Source organism: Pavona decussata, unplaced genomic scaffold (genome assembly GCF_977016875.1).
Source record: "Pavona decussata unplaced genomic scaffold, jaPavDecu1.1 SCAFFOLD_273, whole genome shotgun sequence".
In the NCBI taxonomy this organism is placed as follows: Eukaryota; Metazoa; Cnidaria; class Anthozoa; order Scleractinia; family Agariciidae; genus Pavona; species Pavona decussata.
The window spans coordinates 896,440-909,664 of NW_028145675.1; the positions used below are offsets into that span (position 1 = coordinate 896,440).

The following is a 13,225-nucleotide window of genomic DNA, read 5'->3' on the forward strand; positions in this document are numbered from 1 at the left end:
GTTTAAAATGACAGAAATTTTGTTCCGAGCTATGCGCGACTATGTTCCATCGAGATCGGATGAACTATGGCACTCTTTCAATCTTCGTTATTTTCGACCCAAAAATTCTGGACATTTTGGTTTGAAAAGTTGCGACTGAAGTCATCTTCACTGACTCTGTGTCCTCTTTGTGGGGGTATGTGAGGTTTGTCTTTTGAAAACTCTTCAGGATAGGAAAGTTACTCCCCGAATTTCCGAGCTCTACTGGTCGGCTTGGCGTCATTCTCTGGAAGGTTTTCGACTAAATGAAACCACTACTACTTATAACAGCCAGAATGATAGACAGACAGCAACTTTATTTAGTCATAAAGCTCATGGTAGTCCCTTCAGGAGCTTAAAAGCACCCTGTTATCAATAGGAGCCCTGAGCACGCCAATGGGATGTTGCAGTGGGATTTCTGTGTCGCGCTTTTCTCATGGTTTTTTGTCAGTTTAGTGTCTAAAAACATCGTTTCCTAGAGCTCTTACCAACAGGTGGTAGAGTATAACTTGTGGACACGCAAATCTTTCTACATCCGTTGTGGCAGCACTTGAGGTCTCCTGTACATTCCATGTCGTAATTGCATTCTCTTGGTTGAGAGGAACACGAGGATGGCCTTGGAATGTAGGGACAGGAACCAGGTTTGTCACGCGTTACCACTGTACAAATGAAAACCAAAAATAAAGCAATCTTTAATTAAGCGTTGACAGTTAAAACTCACGCCACTTTCTCAGCCAATCGAAGTCAAAACCAAAAACAATCGTGACTTGCTCCCATGCGTTTTCCCACGCTTTGCGTTGGTGGTTTGTACTTGTTTGTGGATAAGTAAAATTCTACATCTGATGGGGAATCAATCAAACCATAGTTAATCGCGGGACTGGTTATGAAACTTTGCCATGAAAACAATGGTGCTGCAATTTATGTTGGAAGGGTCACGACAATGCACAATCCTTTGTTTGAATGTTCACACTACAGTTGGATATCTTAAAACGAACGTTTCTTCTGGTCAGTTGCTCCAACACATTTCAAAATCTATTGTCGTCTGTGCACTGTCAAGGCCAAGAATGCAAACACTAACATATAACAAAGAACTTTTTTCAGGCTTCATAACCATTGCCTTTTAACAACTATGATCAAACAAAAAATACTAAATAGCAGTCTATTCTAATCGTATTGTACGTTTTGGTGCGCTTCCAACTATTAAGTCTGTGAAAAAAAAACAATGAAAGTTACCAGCTTCCTCATTGAGGTTTTGTTTATTATGCTGTGCGTGGTTGATCTGACTCAAGGGTTGTGAATGAAATCTTAATGTGCGTCCATTAAAATAAACGCTATTTAACAGGACCTACCTGAGGTGCTGTTATACATTTTATTGTGCTCTACGTGGTTCTTATTTCGAGCCTGAAGTAGGAAGCTCAAGTGCGGAACAGTTCTCTGGGTTCTGCCTTGATGCGGTATTTTACAAAAAATGTACTTGATTTTGTTAAACTTGAGATCTTGTGTTTTTAAAAATGTCTACAATAGGCGTCAGCTGCCCATCGCCTCTCAGTATTGTTTGGTCTTTTTGCATTTGGATGGAAAAAAAAAGTCATGTTTGACCATTAATTTGTGTTTTGCTCTTGGCTAGTTTACTTACAAGTTGAAGTTGTTTTAACTGTTAAAGGTGTGGTTTTTGCTGAGGGTGTAGTCCTCTCCGCAGGCGCACTCTGTGTTGAGCGCGTGGTTTGCACTGTGGTCGTTGAATCCTTGGGCGCAGCTGTAGTCTCCTTAGTGGTGGTGACCTGATAGTTAATTAATTGTAAGACGATTCATGTTCTCTTCACTAATATTCATTTTATCATATCACATCACATAAAATCATGTTATATTTATGGATTTCCATGTACATAGTTCTTGAATTTCTATTTTATCTTTTGTTAGCTATCTACGTTTATTCTTAGAATTCGTATCGCACTATACCCTGTACAGCTTTCCAAACTATTATGTTTATCTATCAGTATTATTTTTGTCATAGTGTTCCCAATGGTTTAGTAGACCAATGGTCCGATAGAAGTTTAGACACTGTAATAAAGCTGATGATTCATTTGGACTGACAATGAAAATTGAAAGTATTTTGCAAAGTTATTAACTTTGGTCTATTTCAAATGTTTTGTTCTTTTCCACAGTGTGTATTAATGGAAAGCAAATCTCCAAAAGTAAATTGGAAATATGGTACCTGAATTTACTCAGGCGTCCCGAAACCGCAATGACTAACCATGAATAGGGTGACATGATTTGAAACTGAAACTGGTAGAAAAAAGAAAATAACGAGAATTGCGCTCTGAGGCGGCTTAAAGTGATAATTCAGGTTATAGGAAAAACGTAAGTGACAAAACGAGAAATTATATTAATTTTGCGAAATGTAATTCCACGGCTATTCGGAGAATTCGTGCGCTACCTTTGGACTACCTATATTTGGTTTATTTTGGTACATTTTTTAAAACACACATTATCACCTATATGTATTCCAGTGGTGTCACCGTGGACGGCTTTGAAAAATCATATTGCGCTAGCAGACCACACCTCAACGAAGACAAGGACAAGGATAAACTTAAAAAATTTTAACTTGACTTCGAAGTCCAGAGGACACAAACAACAGAAATGAATAAACTTACTTATTATATATCGAGAGGAGCCTATTCAACTGGGAGGTGATATTAGACATTAGCATGTGAAACAAACAAGCAACAAACAAACAAAAAAAGAATATAAACAAAGAGGTTGACAAAGGACAGTGAGAGAAACGGAAAAACCGACAGAAGACAAACTAACAGACAGACCTTTAAAGGCGTAGTTGATGCCGTAGATAGAGACGTCGATGGTGTGGGGGTAGGAGGAAGTGTCGCTGTGAACAGAAGTAATAGATTGACAAGTTAATCCATTTTTTAAAGCTACATTCCCATTTTAGGGATCTTTTTTGTTTGAAAAGTTAAGCCAATGAACAAAGCTATTGATCAACAACCTGAGCGATGGCGGTTTCATTGACAATGAATGATTTTACACCTTTTACTACTTGTCTAATTTCCGCATAAATTTCAATACCGAAGGGGTGGTGATGGTAGAGGACTCCCTTGTAAATAATTTTTGAAGTGTTATAGGGTACTGATTTTGACCATTTTGCTTTCAACCAAGGGCGATATTTTGCCGGCTACTTCTACGTCTACCGGAGGGGTGGAGTAGGGCACTGGAATGAAGGCCCTGATGGGGTATGACGTTGTCAGATACATTTGAGGGAACAAATTTGCAAGTAACATTTTCACGGTGGGGGGTAAATCTTCAGACACTAAATCCTTGATATTTGTGCAAGCGAGGTCACGTTTCGGTAGCCAATTTAAGATTCCCAAGAGACTAAAAACTGAAGTGACACTCAGCACACTTGCGAGTGTGTATCAGTGTTGTGGTTCAATTTTATCCTTGGTTTAAATTTTATTTTCCATTACTCTTTTGTATGGCAATGTGTGATAATGAGTTTGAAACAGTGGAAAATAAACTTTAAACCACGGATAAAACTGAACCACAACATGTGTTTTAGAACGGGTTAATTATGCGTTTTCTTTGCGTTTTTTTGTACAATATATTCTGTGAGTGTTTTCTCTTTGTTTGACTGATAAGAATATTCGCGTTTCGCGAATGATGGGCCCGTACACTGTTAATGCCCTCCAGAAAAGGCCAAAAAGAACAAAAGAAAAGAAAAAGAAACAACTAAAGGAAAAGTTAGTAACACACTTACTTTCTAAGATATTTGAAGCAACTTTTGGAACATAGCCCAGCAAATCATCAAATGACTTCGGAGTGAACATATCTTCGGGTCGAGCAGCAAGACGACGAAGGTTTGGAAAATTGGCTTCACTACCAACACCAATGACGTTCACAATCTATTCCAAGTATGAAATGAGTTTCACTTACAGTGTTTCTATAAGCTACTTTGTATAAATTATAAGGAACTTAAGTATAAGACCTCAGTTCAGGGGATGTTCCGAGTGTCAGTAGATACACAAGGGTGTTCTATATTCTCCGCTAAAACGTTTTGACATTATCAACTCCAGCTAAATTTTATTTACCTATCTACTTATTAATTTAACAATTTGCCATAAGGCAGGTGAAAGAACAATAGGATCAATTCGCAGTCTCTTACAAGGTTCTCCCACCCACCCCACCCCAATTTCTTGTCTTAGGAAACCACATGACAATGCGGAGACCGGCCTAGTTTCGAAACACCAACCCTCTGAACTTTCGAGCAAATGTGCAAGGCGCAAAGCACTAAACGACATGTCCCCACCTCTACCACTGTAAAATGAGGTTTAAAAATTAAAATTTGAAGCTACGCAAGTAATCGTAGCCGCTTTTTAAAGGAGTGATCTTCGATGCCCCCATGTGTGAAAAATCTAACAAATGCATTATAAGAATAATACTTGCGTACCTTCCCTTCCTGAGTAAGAGTCTGCGACAACGACTCTATCGACTCTCTGCTGGACGGATCCTTATTTGTGAGCACAATAATGATTTTAGAAACCTTGGGATCATCCGCTGAAAATCCTCTGGCTGCAAATGTTAGTGCAAAATGCAGGTGGCTTCCCCCACCGAGGTAACGAAGATTATCGACGGCTTCCGAAAAACGCCCGATGTCTCTGTAGCTGCCCATTCGGATTGATATCTCAGGGAAATTATCAAAAATAATAACTGCTGACTGCGTGTGGAAGGGACTGTGATTTAGCACTCGGGCTAAAGCTTTAGTAAAATCTTTTTCGAGCTTGTAATTTTCGGGTCCAACGAAAGACGACGAGTCTAACACGTAGATTACTTCAGCTTTATAATTGTCTGGGACTACTTTACCTGCAATGTCAGAACAAAAAAGAATAGGTGTCATAAGGCGAGGTTAAGTAAAAATAAGTAGAAACAAAATATGAAGACCTATGTAGTGAAAAGGATGTCAATTACCTGTTGCGAAGTTCACGAAGGGACTGGGGCCAAGTTTACTCAAACTGCGCCATATAAAGAAATGAGCCCCATCGCCAGAAAGATCACATAAGAATTAGTAAGTTTACCAAGTTTGGTTATGTTTGATCGCGTAGTAACCAGACTGTGACATGTCAAAGGTCAACCAAATTCATACAATATGTCTCTAATTCTGAGATGGCGTCCTTCAAATACATACAAAGTCTCTAATTTTCCGACCTTTGAAAGCCTTCTGACAGAACCTCAAACTTGCTAAACTGACTAATTTTGATATGATCTTTCTTGTGATGGACTCCAATTTCTCCCCAGTCTCCACTTGGACTTCGGAACGGGTAATACCAAGCAGAGCATTCAGTGGGATCATCATTTGGTTTTTTCGAAAACCCAAGGACATGTCGCCTCACTGAAATAAAAGCCATTTCCCCAGCTTTATTTATTATTATAATAAAATTTCGATATAACGCGCGCGCTGATTGGTTGAAACAGCGTGCTTTATCAGAGTACAGATGCACAGAGCAACGATTTCACGCCATCAGCCCGTTTGTGAAATTCCTGGACTTCTCTCTCGGTTTTATTTATTTATTATTATTACAATTTTTCGATCCAGACGTCTTTTATAACCTAGAAAACGTAAACGAGCTCTTAGCTTTAATGGACATAGACCATCCTGTGCGCATACAAGGTAAAAAACAGTACAAATAACACGGTGATTGAAAGTGAAGTTTCCGAAGACGTTAGCGACTAAAACACAGAGCCAAGAAGAAATGTAAACAAACAGAGATTTGCAAACATGTCAACCACCGAAATTGTCGAAATTACATCGAAGGCAGAGACGATAAACACCAAAGATAGCATAAAGTGAACAGCTCAAGTTTTAGAACGAAAGATGTAAAAATGTCACAAGCTTAAAAACCGGGTTAAAAGGTCCTGTAAACGCTCATTAGCTATATTCTCGTAAAAAAAGATCAAACAAAAAATTGAGAGAACTGAAAATTTAATTAGCTAACGAATACACAAATATATAACCTTAAAAGATCCTTACATTTTCGGTGCAAGTTCTATCACGCCGCATCGTGGCCACCTCCGCTCACCGCAGTGAAGCAAGCCTCAGAAATTACAACACTCGCCCTTCGAGTGAACAACTAACAGCTTGTTCACATATCCTCTCCGGAGCACTGAGTGGGAGGCCACAGCAGTCACAGCAGCCCTTTTCCTAACGGTGTCAACAGTTCGAGCAATCCTCTTGCTCCCGTGAATTCGACTGTTGTTCATTCACAAAACACAGCGCAGCAGTTGGTTTATTACCGGCCGGTTCGTTTTCGAACTGCCATGTTGATGACGTCCACATTTTCATGAGCCACAAATCCACCGGATTTCAATGAACATTTTGCTTTTCCATCCTGATTTTTAAATGGGAAAACTGAAGAAGCACTGACGCTACTGGCGTTACATTCGAACTGAGCAAAGTTTGTCAACTTTGATGCCTTGTTTTGACATGTCTGACAGCTTTCGTTTTGTTCAACCAATCAAATCATTTGAAACATTCTAACAAGGATTGTGATTGGCTTATTTTAGCGTGCTTTATCAGAGTACAGATGCACGCTGACGCCAGATCTGTTCGTTCGGAAAATGAAGTTGGTTTTGAAAATGAGTGTGAATGCGGGGGGGGAATAAAAGAATTCTTTATCATAAAACAAATAAAGAAGCCTCAACTGTGCTCTGTTCTGTTGTAAAGCACTTAGGAAGCGGCTAGAGCACTCAAGAAGTAGGGAGAAACACTCGACTACGTCTCGTGTTTCCCCCTACACTTCTTTCGTGCTCTAGCCGCTTCCTGCGTGCTTTACAACAGAACAGAGCACAGTTGAGGCTTCTTTATTTGTTCACCGGAAATTACCCGGCCCCTAATAATTCGCTCCAGCTTTCTTTGATTCGAACAATGTTTTATTTTCTTTGAAAGATCGCGTTGTCAAGATGCTACTGCATTTAAAATGCTTCCTGAATCCCGTTCCAAAAGGGAACACATCCCACTTGGTATTTTCATGTGGTGTCCTGTCCGATTGATATAATAATTTCAATACAAATGACACAAGCACACTTATTCTTCTTACTGAATGGCTTCCAAGGCGGACCACTTCAACATCACAATGTAACGAACTTGACATCGACTATCATCATATCGATCGAACGAGAGCAACAACGAAGAAAGAACGGTTGACAATTCTTACAAACCTAACCGACCCAAACAAAACAAGACAAACAAACAAACAAACAAACAGATCTTAAACACACTGGGGCTTTGGAACCCAAGGAACAAAATTTAGCGGTCACTCTACTGAATGCCAAGACAATTAAATTGACTTACTTAATCCATGGGCAGCATAAAAAGCAATAAGCCGCACATTCGACCGTAAATTGTCCGACGTTGGAATCTCAAAAAAGTCACTCGGCTTCTTTACAGCTGACTGAAGCTGTGGATCGCTTTCATCAACGCCAACACCAATGACATAAATGTCGGCACCCATGTCCCAAAGACTTTGCGCTGCCTCCTGCAGTCGTGGAGAACCAAAGTCGGGCGCCTGTCGTCCATACGTTATAAGGAAGACGATATAAGGAACTGATGGGCGCGCCATATTGAGAATTCTTCTTGTTTGCTTTAGAGCTTCATCTATATTTCTCTTTCCTCCAGTGAGAGTTACAAGATCAACGACCTCTTCAAAGCTCTTGCCCCTGAGATGGGAGTAAAATCCACCAATCAGCTGCGGCCTTTCACTGTAACTAAGTACTGCAGCGTGGGAGTTGCTAGGGGAAACACCGAGTTGCTTGGCAATGAGTTTTACAAATTCCTTCTGCTGGCTGAGGTCGCTTTGAGAGACTCCTTTTGATGTGTCAATTAAGAAGACAATGTCAGATGCAGATGAAGCTCCATCTGGAAGTTAAGAAAAAGAAGAAAAAATCAGTATCGCAAATTGAAACTCAGCACATTAAATTTTATTGGGGAGAATAGCAAGTGTGTGCTACCCAGTATAACTGATGACGTTTTAAGCAAAGACGGCATCGTTAAAAAAAGGAAAAGTCGCAGTGAGCTTAAGTGGCCCACACGAGTGGAGCTTAACCTTTCACAAAGGAGACTAAAACTGAACATACAGTCGGACTCAGTTCGCGCCAAAGTTTTCACGTAATCTTCTGGGAGCTCAATTATTGGCACGTTGAACGCTTTTCTATTATTTGACAATTTTTCAGTTTAAATTACTTCCCAACCGTCATTTTCATGACCTTCAAAATGACGTCATGATGACTTCGAAACGTCGGATTTTTTCACTTATTTTCATTATTAAATAAACAAATAAATATACTACAAGGATAAAATATTACAACAAAAGGAAATAATATAAAAATTATTAAATTAAGGGTTGAAAGAGATGGTCGCGTACAGCAGATTTGAAGTTGTCACTATCTCGGAGTAAAATATTATCGCCGGGAAGCTTGTTCTAATCGTTTAATAATTAGAGAAGAAAAATTTTAAACGCACCCTATTCCTTATTTGCATTAGCACCCAATACTCCATCTAATTGTATTAGGCATTCAAAAATGCATTTGTCTGTCCTGTTTGATGTAACTCGAATCCTATTAAATCAAGAAATCACTTTATAGTTCGATGTCTGAGGACGGCAACGAAGAGGAAAGAAGCCACCACCTAAATGACGTACGTAGTGGATTTTCTTTTTACCTTTACCTGAGGGTATGGTTGCAACATTCGGTTCCGTCGTCGTTAATCCCTCAGTCGAAGTTTCCTTTGCCGTCGTTGGGCGTAGAGTTGTTGTAATCTTGGTTGTGATTTCTGTTGGACTGGCAGGTTCATTTGGAGCAACTGTTGTAGGAAACACGGTAAGCAAAAAAAAAAAAAATTGCAAAAGCTGTTATGAAACGTACACAAATTAAACGCATTTTACAAAAAATGCCTTCAACTTTATTCAAAAGATTAAACGATTTGGGATGAATCTTAAAACGGCCAACCAAAGTTATTATTCAACATGATTATGTGATATGCTACAAAGTATTATAAGTATTATTCTGGACAAAAAACCCCGACAAAATATTTCGCTAATAACGCATTTGTAAACTGGGTCAACATGTTTTTACTCACAATAACATCGTTAGAACTCTTACAAGACAATCTTTTGAACCTCGTCCCCTCCCCCAACGGACGTTCACTGTAAACATCCCGAGAACTGATCAACATTGTGGGAGGAGGGTTGTTACGGCATTCCGTTTTTGCCAGGATTATATTTATATTTAAGCACACGATCTCGTAGAAAATATGATTGATAGAAGCCCCTCGTCTAATACCTTCGGCTTATACAGTTACGATCATTCCTTCACGATTACACACCTACCGTAGTCATTGAGCAAGCTTCGTGCCAGCCGGTTGGCGCTTTGAGGCAAAGTAGAGAATTTAGGTAAAAAAATAATCTTGGCTTTCTCCTGATCTTCTTCCTGAAAGTAACCAGGATTCACATCATCTCCAATGGCCATGACGTGTGTTCTAGTTCCACTGCGATGAAGAGGCCTTAAAGCAGCACTGAAAGCTTCAGCGCCTGGCTCATCAGTTTGCTGGCCAGCAATTAGCAAAACAACAAACTTAGGATCATCCGTGTCGACCTCACTGAGAGCGACCACTGCCGCCCTCAAAGCGTTGTCGATTCGTCGCAAACCTTGAGATTGTGGGAGATTGTCGATAATCGCTTCCAGACTCGATTTGGTTTCTTTGTTTTGGAAATCCAAAACCATTGTCGCTTCATCGCTGTAGACCATGATTCCAACCCTTGACCCGCCATCGGCTGGATAAATGTTGAGTTGGCTGATTAAGGATTTTATAAAATCTTTTTCTTGGGTAAAGTTGGAGGGAGTCACCTCAGAAGACGAGTCCAGAATGAACAAGATGTGCATCGTAAGATTCTGCTTCTTGGGTGCCACTGAGAAAAAAAATAACAAAATAAAGTACAGTAGAGTCCCTTAAGGCGGACACTAGTGACTTTCAACTTCAAAAAATCAATCAATCAATCAATCAATCAATCAATCAATCAATCAATTAATAATAATAATAATAATAATAATAATAAATAAATAAATAAATAAATAAATAAATAAATAAATTTAAAAAATTCAAAGCAGTCTGGTTCACAGGACCCTCGCTCCTTCCTGTTGCTTAACAGGAAACACGAGGCTGACGAAACACGTTTGGTGTGGAATTTTGTTGAATTAGGTTTAAAAAGTTGTCTCGCCCTCAATCTAGAACTCGTATTCAAATCTAAATGCTAGACAACTAGCCGAATTTCACCGGTGTATCTGAGACTAAACACATTTTGAGACGGACACCTTTCTAGAACCGACAGATAAACGGATCACGAGTATATCCAAGTCAGACAGAATTGATTACAAACATAACATTTCCTTAGTTTCTGTACAATTAAGTACAGTGGAAACTAGTTGAAATTTACAAAATAAGGTTTAATTGTTAGTCATTAAGGCTTTCAATTTTATGAGTCTCTGATGGAAATCCTAAAGTGTTACCATTCAAATTAGGGTTATCGCGCATTGCTTTCCTGCGTTGGCGCTTATGTTGCTGTAGAAGTGGTTCAGACTTAAATGTCTGTGGATGAGAACCTAGAGAACTTGATGTGCTATCATTGAAGTAAAAGGTCTCCAGCAGTTCTGTGTAACGTGGCGTGAAACTGAAATAAGGTAATTTTGTTGAATGTTTTGTTGAGCGTGCAAGGGTTACAAAACTAACTAATACACAGTTTCTTGAAAGGAAGCTATTACTGTTGTTATCGAAAACATGCAGCTTACCAGAGTCTGTCATCACGTGACTCCCAACCCGATTGATCTGCTTAGGAATTTCGCCTTGAGACTCTATTGCAAATACGTTCTCGGGATCTTCTACCATGGCTCTAAACTCTTCACCGGTAGGAGTTGTACCAACCAAAGCAACATATGTCCTGACGCCCATGGAGCTTAGCCTGCCGACGATGTCAGCCACTGAACTTCCATCCTCATTATTAAGTGGTTTTCCTGACGTCACAAGAAAGATAATTTTGGAAGCAGAAGCAGGAGAGTTTGTAAACATCCTTGCTGCGCTTTGTAAAGCTTCGCTGATGCTCCGGTCTCCTCCAAGGTGCGGCGCTTCATCAACGGCAGATTCAAAGTCTGAAGCTGAACTGAAGCTTTCAAAGTCGGAGATCACCGTGGGTCGGCCGTTGAAAATTACCAGGGCCGCTCTTGTTCCCTGAGGGTCGATGTTCAGGTATCTAGCAAGACTTTTAATCAGGTCTTTCTCGGTGCTGTATGTAGAAGCGGCGTCGCTGGACGAATCCATAATAAACAAAACATCAGCCGAGTACTTTGCCTTGGGATCTTAAAAGTAGAGTATTGTTGAAATAATTAACATGAATAGAACATTTCGTCATCTAAAAGTGCTACTAAGACTGCAATAGACTTGGTACCATTGAGAAACCAGGGTTGGTTAGGGACGGATCATTAGAAAAGTGATGGGGGGGGGGGGGGGGGGTGGGGGATTTTCAGTTTGCAGGAATTTTTTTTTTGCTCAGTGCTTGTGCAGGAATTTTTTTCGGTTGATACCCTCTGCACGAATTTTTGGTGTTGTTGTTTTCCAGAAAAAAAAAACTTAAAATAAAGGATTTTGTACTTTGTGGGCTTGGAATGATTACCTTTAACCCCTGAGACAATATCTAAAAATTCGGTCCCGGCGATGTGCGTCTTTAATAGAAAGGGTTCACCGTACTATATTCAAAGCAAATTTGTCCTACATCCTGATTTTTGCAGTAAAAGCTTTAAACATAAATTATTTTAAAACTATGTCGATTATTGACCGCCTTAATCCTTCAGTAAAGAGCAAGTCATTCACAAGATACAAGGTACTTTCGATCACCAGATCACAAAGCACTTTGTGCGGTTTTAATGTGCCTGCAGAGCACTTTGTGGTATTGACAATGAACCACAGAGCATTTTGTGGTGAATAAAGTGAACACTTGCCCTTCAATCTAGATGCTCCTACAAGCGTTTAACAGGACTTCTTGAAAATGACTCAGTTTTTCAAATTTTGTAACCATAAAGCACTCTGTGGCCCAACGAATAAAACTACAAAGCGCTTTATGGATAAGCAGATATGCTGGAAGCGTTTTACTGACAAAATCGTTTTTCTTCAAAACTAATTGACCTATTGCTCGTGATTATTGGGTTTACTACCAGTTACAAACACAAAACAAAATACTGAGTTGTAGTAAGGGTAAATTCCAGCCACGACACAAAATGTGGGGTTGGTTTGTTGTTCTTACAGAACAAACTTCCACAAAAAAATTTAGATTTTCAAAACATTAAAAAGGCCATTTTGGGGCATTCTGGAAGAAATTTTCTGTCATTAAAACAATAAAAGGTATTTTCTATAATAATTCCTTAATCTCCTTCTGCAAGAATTTTATTTCTTCCGTCTCGGCTTGCAAGAATTTTTTTTCGGGCATTTTGGCTTGCACGAATTTTTTTTTTTTTTGTATTTTCCCCACCCCCCCCCCCCCCACCATCACTTTTTTAATGGTCCGTCCCTTATAATTTATACTTGCTTGTCCCACAAGGCTCCCGCAGATCAAAGTTCCCTATTTCTGCTCCGTTCGAGTGGGTGTAGGCTGTGCGATGCTAAGAAGTTAACTAGTCAGAACAACAACTTATGGTTTCCATTCATTTCGATTCTTTTTAAACGTAGCATACGAAGTTGTACATGTAAACATGCTTATCTTTTCATTAGTTACTCGAAAACACCAGCTTCTAGTACTCCATCTGCTTGAATCCGGACTAAAATGAAGTGTGTCCATGTCTGTGGACAATGGGAAGGTCTCCATAGTCCTCATAGTCATTGCTGCCTTCGAAACAGCTCTTGAGGAATCTTCTCACAGTAAGCTTTTAGTCTTATTTTATCGTGGTTGAAATTGGCTAGACCATTTGTTTAAAACCAGACTTAAGGGAGTATGGGAAAGACCCCCAATACACCAAGAAGGCGTGAAAGTATGATATGAATGTACCACATGATGGAAGAAGAGGACCATAAAATAACTTAGACTTGGTAATATATCATATCGTCACTTTTATCCCACTAACATGGACAACCTGGCAGTCCCGAAGAGAATGTTCACGACTCTTT

General features: G+C 39.6%; 1 protein-coding gene across 3 annotated transcripts in view; it reads right to left on the reverse strand.

The window, feature by feature from the left end:
- The window catches only part of LOC146455508 (uncharacterized), a 75,152-nt gene that overhangs the window by 11,179 nt on the left and 50,748 nt on the right, over positions 1-13,225 (reverse strand). For all 3 annotated transcript variants that reach the window (XM_085094189.1, XM_085094188.1, XM_085094190.1), the window contains 9 exons: positions 10,864-11,427; positions 9,408-9,986; positions 8,741-8,881; positions 7,376-7,939; positions 4,478-4,890; positions 3,788-3,932; positions 2,838-2,902; positions 1,655-1,799; positions 507-677 (listed from right to left, as the gene is read on the reverse strand). In XM_085094189.1, coding sequence (XP_084950315.1) covers positions 507-677; positions 1,655-1,799; positions 2,838-2,902; positions 3,788-3,932; positions 4,478-4,890; positions 7,376-7,939; positions 8,741-8,881; positions 9,408-9,986; positions 10,864-11,427 — 2,787 coding nt within the window. The remainder of the gene's footprint in view (positions 1-506; positions 678-1,654; positions 1,800-2,837; positions 2,903-3,787; positions 3,933-4,477; positions 4,891-7,375; positions 7,940-8,740; positions 8,882-9,407; positions 9,987-10,863; positions 11,428-13,225) is intronic.